The 9534-nt window shown below is 47.3% G+C and overlaps 1 protein-coding gene across 1 annotated transcript; it reads left to right on the forward strand.

The window, feature by feature from the left end:
• The first annotated feature begins 208 nt into the window (after positions 1-208).
• On the forward strand, positions 209-2000 carry FAM181B (family with sequence similarity 181 member B). The gene has a single exon (XM_042905532.1). The coding sequence runs from the start codon at positions 322-324 to the stop codon at positions 1600-1602; it is 1281 nt and encodes a 426-aa protein (XP_042761466.1). The 5' UTR covers positions 209-321; the 3' UTR covers positions 1603-2000.
• Positions 2001-9534: the final 7534 nt, after the last annotated feature.

Below are 9534 nucleotides of genomic sequence, written 5' to 3' on the forward strand. Positions count from 1 at the left end.
GAAGGGGTTAAAGTGACGAGCTTGAGAAAGCCCAGAAAGCTAGAAAAACGGCTCCCCCCACCCCCACCCCCCCCACCTCACCACCCAGGCTAAGTAAGCCCCTCCCCTCCACCACCGGGGCGGTAGCCGCGCTCTCCCTCCCTCCGCCCCTTGCTTACAAGACCTAATGAGCTCCCCCGCAAGGCCGAGCCGCGAGCCGGGCCCGGAGCGAGGAGGCTGCGCCGCGCGCGCCGCGCGAGGGCGGGAGCCGGGCCTGGGTCGCGGGCGGGAACCGGCCGGGGACGCACCCGCCGCGCTGCGGGTCTCCTGGGAGTCGCGGCGATGGCGGTGCAGGCGGCCCTCCTTAGCACGCACCCCTTCGTCCCCTTCGGCTTCGGGGGCTCCCCGGACGGGCTGGGGGGCGCCTTCGGAGCCCTGGACAAGGGCTGCTGTTTCGAGGATGATGAGACCGGGACGCCAGCGGGCGAGCTGCTGGCGGGCAACGAGGGCGGGGACATGCGCGAGGCCACCCGCGACCTGCTCAGCTTCATCGACTCGGCGTCCAGCAACATCAAGCTGGCACTGGACAAGCCAGGCAAGTCGAAGCGGAAGGTGAACCACCGCAAGTACCTGCAGAAGCAGATCAAGCGCTGCAGCGGCCTGATGGGCGCCGCGCCCCCCGGCCCGCCCTCTCCGGGCGCCGCCGACACGCCCGCCAAACGGCCGCTCGCCGCCCCCAGCGCCCAGGCCGTCGCGGTCCCGCCCCACGGCAAGGCTGTCCCCCGGCGGGAGGCATCGCAGGCCGCGGCGGCCGCCAGCCTACAGAGCCGGAGCCTGGCCGCGCTCTTCGACTCGCTGCGCCACGTCCCTGGGGACACCGAGCGGGCCGGGGGTTCGCTGGCTGCGCCCGCCGCCGGGCTCGGCGGAGCGGGCGCCGGGGGCTCGGGAGGGGAGGCGGCCGGCACCGCGGGAGGTACGGCGGTCCCCGGCGCCAGGAAGGTCCCGCTGCGGGCCCGCAACCTGCCCCCGTCCTTCTTCACCGAGCCGTCCCGGGCGGGCGGCGGCGGCTGCGGCCCGTCGGGGCCCGGCGTGAGCCTGGGCGACTTGGAGAAGGGCGCCGAGGCCCTGGAGTTCTTCGAGCTGCTGGGGCCCGACTACGGCGCCGGCACCGAGGCGAGCGTCTTGCTCGCCGCAGAGCCTCTCGATGTGTTCCCTACGGGAGCCGCCGTCCTGCGGGGCCCCCCGGAGTTGGAGCCCGGTCTCTTTGAGCCGCCACCTGCGATGGTGGGGAGCCTACTGTACTCCGAGTCCTGGAGCGCCCCGGGCTGCCCCCAGACCAAGAAGCCGCCCCTGGCTGCCCCCCGCGGCGGCTTGACCTTGAACGAGCCCTTGCGCCCCCTGTACCCCTCCGCCGCGGACTCTCCGGGAGCGGAGGACGGGCCCGGCCTTTTGGCGTCTTTCGCCCCCTTCTTTTCAGACTGCGCCCTGCCCGCGCCACCGCCGCCGCACCAGGTGTCCTACGATTACAGCGCGGGCTACAGCCGCACGGCTTACTCCAGCCTCTGGAGACCGGACGGGGTTTGGGAAGGGGCGCCCGGGGAGGAGGGGGCGCACCGGGACTGATGGAGGGGTACCGTAGCCTCCACTTGGAGACCAATGTGGGGAGCTCCCGCCCCTGGGTCTCTCCTAAGCCTAAGAACGCTGGGAAAGTGCACGTGGAGATGAAACGATCTAAAAATATTCACTTAATAAACTTACGAAAAAGAATTGAAGAGGAGTTGGGGGTGGTTTTAATCACAGCCTCAAGTGTTTAAACAGAAACAAAAAACGTTGGTAGGTTCTTACTGGACCAGACGAGACGGGCTTTGGGAACTGGGGTGGGGCTGGCGGAAGGGGCAAGGGTGGCTCCTGTAGCCCTTCTCCAACTTTTCAGCAAAAGGTCAGTGTGTGTAGTGTGCTTGCGCCTTCCAAGCGGTGCGCTGGTCCCTCCCTTTCCTTCTCCTTTGAGTGCATTATGAATTAAAGCCTATATTGAAAAGAATGGAGCGAAGATATGTTATTGATTTGGGTGTTTTCTTAGAGGATGGTTCTCATTACGGTCTCTTGGCCTTGCTAGGTGAGAGTGTTATTGAAGACAGGAGGCCAGTGGCCCACTGCTGACCGCCTGTGTGTGGGACTCCTCTCTGCCCCTCAGTGTTTTCTGCTCCCTTCCTCTTCCATTTCTTTTCCACTCTTAACGGTGCCGTTGCTTCTCTTCCTTCTCTTTCTCTGCTCTCTTGTTGCTCTCTTTCGAGATATATAAATAGAAATATATATATGTGTATATATATATACATATATATACATATATACATACACAGAAATATATATATATTTCTGTCAGCTTTTCACGAAAATCTCTGACGTAGGAGGCTTAAATTTGGCAAAACAGGGGGTCAATTTCTCTCCCTTTCCCATTCTTCAGCCACTTTGCGAGGATGGCACTAGGCACCTTATTTAAGTTTCCTTATCTGACAGGCAGGGGATAATATGCCTTCACTGACCACTTCTTCATAGCTTGGTGGGTAGTGCAGAGGGGAAATACATAAAACTCCTTGGGGCTACTTGATTGGTTCTGCAGGTATACATATTTTATATACATATATTCATGGTTTATACATATGGAAGCCATTAGGATTGTGAGTCCCATGCTCTTTTTTGGCCTCTGCCTGGTGATTGCCCTTTCCCTTACAAGCTGTACATGCTCTCTACCCTTTCTCCTCCTGTTTCGTTGCCCAGCCCACCCGCCTAGGTTGGTTTCTACCTCCCTGTGCTTCCTCATTTCCTGTACTCCTCACATCCCTCCATGGAACCGAATGGTGAGGGTGTGATGTTTCCAAAGGAGTCTCTATTCCCTGAATAGCAGATTTGATGATTGGAATCTGAAGGGGCCCCAAAGAGTCAGATCTGTTAACTGAGATTTAGGGCAAAGTCAGATGAATGTTTTAACCAGCCATGATGTGGCAGAGAGGACACATGGCATTACCAGGACGGTAATGCCTCTTTGAGGGGCAAAGGACGAAAGACTGGGTGGGGAATAAGCAGCTGGACAGAAAAGAGGGAGCCCTTTAGTTCTGCAGACCTGCCATGAAAATGCATGAAGACCAACACTCAGGAAGTGTAAGGAGATGTCATTTACTGATTAATGACATTGCAAAGAGAGCTGCCTCGGTTCCAGGCAGCCAAGATAGATTCTAGGAATATCTACATGTGAGAAAGTAGAAACCCCAGTGTTACTGAGAAAGATGTTAAAATCCAGATTAATGTTTGTACAAATCAAAAGTGCTGTGATACTTTCAGAAAGGAATTTGTCAAGAAACAAATGGGTATCAAGCCATGGCAGACAACTTTAAATGCTGTTACTAAGTCTCTTTATTATGATTAAAATCTTTCTTTAGATAGCACCACAGGAAATACAGCAATGAGTCTTGTTAATGACGAAGAGAGCTTTTCCAAGAGAGCTTGACCAAGCTTAACTAAGAGAGCTTGTCTGCTGGATTTCTTTCAAAGTGATAAAAAGGGATTAATTCCATTGTGTAAGCAGAGTAATATTCCAACTGTCATTTAATTTATCTAAACTACCTGTACTATGAGTACAATCCAGGACAGAATAGCATAATAGGAAAACATTAACCCCATGACACTGACTAAGGCTATAGTAGTCACTGCAATGTTTCTTTCTTAATTTCTTCTTTCTTCTTACCCAGTTCAATGAAACAGGCTGACTCCCAGTATTTTGCCATGCCTTTCATTAATAACGATAATACCAACACTGTGTTTCCATGTGTCAGCACTGAGCTTCTGAACAGTGCATGAGGTAGGTGCTCTTATTATCCCCATTTGAAAAGAGAGTCTCAGACAGGTTAAGTAACTTGTTGAAAGCAAGCAATGAGTCCAATATCCAGATCTATAAGTGTCCTAACACCACGACCTGCCCGCCACTTGCAAGGCTCTGCTGTGCTTTGTTAGTCTATATGGCTCCCAGTCCCCTACATTATGCTACCAGCAGGGTTTCTCAACCTCAACCACTATTGACATTTTGCAGGAGGTAATTCATTGCTGTGCAGGTTGTTCTGTGCATAGTAGAATGTTTAGCGGCATCCCTGGCCTCCACTCACTATATAACTCCTCTAGTAGCGACAGTCGAAAATATCTCCATTACCCCATGTCCCCTGAGGGACAAGATGGCTGCCAGTTGAGAACTATTATGCTAGACAAATATATAGTGTCTATGGGGTGCCTGGCACTTTCACAGACGTGACCTCATTTAATTCTTACAAAGGCCTGTACTTTGTTATTTGTTACAGGTGAAAAGGCTGAAGGGAGGGGTTAAATCAATTAACTTAGCTGTATCTTATCTGTGCTAATTTAAGAGTCATGGACCAGTTACTTAGCTGTATTGAGACACAGTCTTCCTGTTGGCAGAATTGGACAACAATCTTCACAAAGAGTTATCGTGGGGATTTGGCTTAGGGACTATATGCATACCCACCAAGAGAGAGGTAGTCCTTAGCAGGCTTGGCATTATATCAAGGTTTCAAACCATTCTGTTATCCAGGATGCCAAGAATGTGTACTGGGTCACTATGTAGCCTCCAGATTGCCCCATGTCTAATTCCTTTTCTCCCCACATTGCCTTCCAGTCTGAGCACGTGTGTGTCTGACCATGCCACCTGCTGTAAGTAGCAGCCATTAATAATACTCCTGCAAAGGGCTGAATGTATTGTTACTTCCTCTCACATGTCATTTTCTACTGCAGCCTGTGTCAGAAAGTATTTTTGTCTCTTGTTTAGCCACATAATTGTTTGTAGAGTTTTCTTTTTAGGTACAATGGTAGATATTTTTCAAGATCAGAAATATAATATGTAGTTGTATGACTTTGGACAGGCTGGGGATTCTAAACTAGTTGGTAACAATAATTGCACTGTATGCTGCATATTCGTGATTCCCCATCTCAGCCTTGGTGCCTGGAATGTGTTTTAGTGTCTTCCTACATCCTATAAGTGGCTGTCCCAAGCCATTGCTCATCTCCATTCAAGCCTCTGCCCTACCCTTTTCCTCACTCTCACATCCTGACAAGATGGAGAACATCTGTTGTAAGTCTCCCTCCATTTCTCATCCCCTCTTTCACACAGGAGTGTTTCTCTCCAGCAGGCAGGAACTTCTCCTGCCCTCCAGGCTCAGCATCCTGCCCTTTCTACCTCATGAGAACAAGATGTTTCTCCATCAATTATCTTTAGTCTTTTATATCTTTAGCTTCACCCTCATTGGTTCCTCTCATCCTAGATATAAACTTTTAGTATGGATTAAAAACAAGAAATAAGGAGAATAAAGAAGCGAAAAACTCTTTTCTAGATATTAATCTATCTTCTCTTTAGAGTTGAGTCTCTCAAGGAAAGAATCCACGTTTTTTTTGCCTCCACCTCACCTACTATTTATTTATTTATTTATTTATTTATTTTTGTTTTTAAATGTTTATTATTGAGAGACAGAGAGACACAGAGTGTGAGCAGGGGAGGCATAGAGAAAGGGGGAGACATAGAATCTGAAGTAGGCTCCAGGCTCTGAGCTGTCAGCACAGAGCCCGACGCGGGGCTCGAACTCACAAACTGCGAGATCATGACCTGAGCCAAAGTCAGTAGCTTAACCAGCTGAGCCACCCAGGCACCCCTCACCTACTATTTAAACCTTGCCTATCTGGGGTCTTAACCACCCAGTTTGCATGAGAGCATCTCAGTTTTAGCACTGAAAGTTCCAAGAAGCCCCTCAGTCCTGGGCAAACTGGGACAGATGACCACTCTACTTCTGCCCACTGTTTCCCCAAAATTGCTCTCACTGAAACCGTGGTCACCAACCATGAGGTCTTTAGCCTTCACCTTTTTTGGCTTCTGTGCTGCATTTGAACAACTGGGCTCCACCTTCCTGAAGCTCTCCTCCTTGGGTTTTGTGGAATCTCATTTTCTTTTGGTTTTCTCCTAACTTTCTGGCCATGCCTACTTCTTGCTGGAACTCCCATACACTGGTGTGACCCTGGCTCCTCTCACTTCTGTCCTTTGCTCTTCATACTCTATACATTCTTTCCTGGTGATGGGAGCTGTTCCCGAGGCTTCAGCCATCACTTAATGTGCTGATGACCCCCAAATTTAGGCCTGCTCGGCTTTCTTCCATCTTAGACTCATTTCCCCACCTATTTCCTAGACTTCTCTTGGAGGGGTGGGCTCATAAGCTTTCAAGCTTTATGTCCAAAATCAAACACACACACAACTGGAGTAGCCCACAGTCAGCCTGGCCACACTTTTCTCATAGTATCCTGACCCAACAGTTACCTTGGCCTATTCCATACTAGCTTCTAAGTCAGTATGTCTCAAATATTTTTATTCATGACCTTCAGAAAAACCTCATTTTATGTTATGTCACAATATATCGATATCCCTATTCGTGTGAATTCACAGCCTTATAAACATACTCATATTTGATAATTTAAATATTATTAGATTATAATCTATATTAATATTCAATGTCTATTGTCTATTCAACAGACAATCGTTTTGTTTTTTGTTTTTTTTTTTTTTGCAAAGCCAAGATTCTTCTTAGGAGCTATGTGAAACACTGATACTTTCTTTTCTATTTACTAAAACCTGTCTATTATCCACTCTATGGCTTTTATGACTCATTAATGAGTTGGGCCTGCTGTTTGAAAGATGCTCTTCTAAGGTACTCTTGTGTATCTCCTCGGCACTCCTTTGCCAATGTCACTTCCCTAGTTTGGGCACTCATCACCCCTCACCTAACCTAGTGTGATGATCTCCTAATGGCTTTCCTGTCTATGAAGTCATGATCATTTAATCCATCTTAACCATCTCTCTCACCGAGATGATATTTTTAGAAAGCAACTTTAGTGCCATCATTCCTTTCCTTAAACTCTCTCAGTGGCTCCTGTCACTTTCAAGGTGAAGTTCAAAGTCCTTAGCTTAAATGTGTGGCTCCTGCCTAGTCTCACCTGCCAGTCCTCTATAGTACCTGTGTTTCAGGAATTTAATTCTAATTATAGATAGGTGCTTGAATACTCCATACACATATCACCCCCATAAATTTGCATCTGCCCTATCTATACCTAGAATGTATGCCTCATTTTCTCTGCTTGCTAATTTCTACTAACCTTATTATTCTCAGCTTAAGTCTCAACTTCTTTTTTAACCTCCCTAGATCAATTAAGCACTTCTACTCTGGAATCATCTATGATATTCTGAAACCCCAGGCTTACTCTCTTGTAGCAATTGCACTGTTATAACACTTGTTATTCCTCTGCTTCCTCTATCGGGGGCAGGTACTTGCTTCTGCATTCTTCTCACTTTTTGGAATCTGGTAATGGTAACATGTTATAAATGATTACTGGATAAGGTTTATGGTGCTTTAGAGATGAAAAAGAAACTTTCCATTCATCCGCACATTTGAGCTTCACCCCAAACTTGTCAATTTCCCAAATAGTCATATGTCACTATTTGTTAAGGATCTACTGTGCAAAGAGAGCCCCTTTCTGTAGGAATACTAATTGTAGCAGGAATTGTGTATGTGGAATAACAACCACAATAGCAATTTTGTCAAATCAAAGAGCAGAGTTGTTTTGCCTGGAGCAGTGCATTTGGTGGCAGACATTGAGGATATTGTGACACGCTTTCAATCATTTGTCCCATATATAGAGTGTGACCAGAATTTTCCTCTGTGAGATCAACAATAAGTAGAAACCCTGTTCTTAATGAGTCTGAAATTGAGTTGAGCAGTTGACACAATGAAATGTTCAGTGTCCATAAGGAAGTGAAGAAACAAAATAATCTGAAAGATGTCACAAAGTACTAGATAGTTTTTTTTTGCTAAATGAATGACATAGGCATTTTTTTCACTTTCAAAAGGTGATGTGACATTCCTATAAGCATATTTCAAATTGATAAAAATCATATATATTTCCCCATAGAATGTAAAGGCAGAGAGGGAGGGAGGGAGAGAGAGAGAGAGAAAGAAAGAGAGAGAGAGACAGAGATAGAGAGAGGGAAGTGGGGGAGGGGAACCAATATATGGCTAGATTCCTGGCAAGTGGTTCAAGATCCATTTACCACCCATAGTAAATATTTTGCATTGAATTGTGTTCCCTCAATAAGATATGTTGAAATGCTAACTCCCGGACCCTCAGAATGTGATCTTATTTGGAAATAGGGTCTTCACAGAGGTAATCAAGTTAAAATGAGGTCAGTAGGGTGGGAGCTAATCCAATATGACTGACACCTTTATGAAAAGATGCCAAATTTCCAAAAGACATTTGGACACAGAGATAGATACCTACAGGATGACGATGTGATCAAATGAAGAGAGAAGACAGCCTTGTGACTGGATTGATGTGTGTGAAAGCTAAGGAGTACCAAGCATTGTCCACCAAACACCAAAAACTAGAAGAGGCAAGGAAGGATCTTCCTCTAGCATCCTCATAGACAGTGTAGCCATACCGACACCTTGATTTCAGACTTCTACCTCCACAACTGTGAGATAATAAATTTCTGTTGTTTTAAGTCACCCAGTTTGTGGTACTTGGTTACAGCAGCCCTAGGAAAACTAATAAAATAATGAACTCTATGGCAACTAAAATTAATCCTATTTATTATGCCATAATGTGTTTTTTTGTGCTTAAACAAGACCTATATAATCAGACCACATTTATTTCATTTTATTGCAGGGAATACTAGGAAAGGGACTTTGTATAGATGTAACAAAAACCCTGGAAGCTGTCCATAATTTGAGGGAGGGGCTCTCAGTAGCCCCTTCCTTGCCTCAGCCTTGGTCAGAATAAAGCATGTCTGGTAAAGTGTTGTCTCCACTACTTGCTGGACTACTCCACAGTAGTTCAACTACTATTGTTGAACTTCACCCCATCCAGCTGCACTCAGCTGCAAATATTCAGCATCCGGACCAGTAAGAATCTATCTTGACTGTGCATGGGGAATCTGCTCTTCAACAAAAGGTGGTCTAATGGCCACCTTGGTACCCCGTGGTGGGGGTGGGGAAGCAGGCAAGAATGCTCAAGATGGTACAGCCTTTTGTCTACTCTCCTTGGCGTGTACTTGGTCTGTATGACATGGTTTTTTCTCTGTCTCCCTCTGAAGCTCAGCTGGGTCTGGAGGTCTATTAGGATGCCCAGCTAGGGCTGGCACCCTTCCTCTTTACTAGACTTTAGGCTTGTGTGTGCAGGCCCTGTGTGTCCTGTTCATTGTTATACCATCTGGGACCATCTGACATTCAGGGACTCAAATATTTATCACGAGAACAGATTTCTAGCCCTCCTTGCTATTGTCCTTCCTTGCTACCAAATTCTCAGCACTTACAGCACTTCTTTAAGTAGACCCAAAGATGCCTTGGGATAAGAATACTGTTTCTTATGGGACCATCATTCACAGAGTAACAACCCTGAATGTCTCACATGTCCTTCTCATCCTGTTCTTCCCCTGACACACATCCAAGTCCAAGTCAC

Source organism: Panthera leo, chromosome D1, assembly GCF_018350215.1.
Source record: "Panthera leo isolate Ple1 chromosome D1, P.leo_Ple1_pat1.1, whole genome shotgun sequence".
Lineage (NCBI taxonomy): Eukaryota > Metazoa > Chordata > Mammalia > Carnivora > Felidae > Panthera > Panthera leo.

Bases quoted from the DNA above. Each gene is read 5' to 3' on its own strand.
- FAM181B (XM_042905532.1), top strand. From the start codon at position 322: ATGGCGGTGCAGGCGGCCCTCCTTAGCACGCACCCCTTCGTCCCCTTC.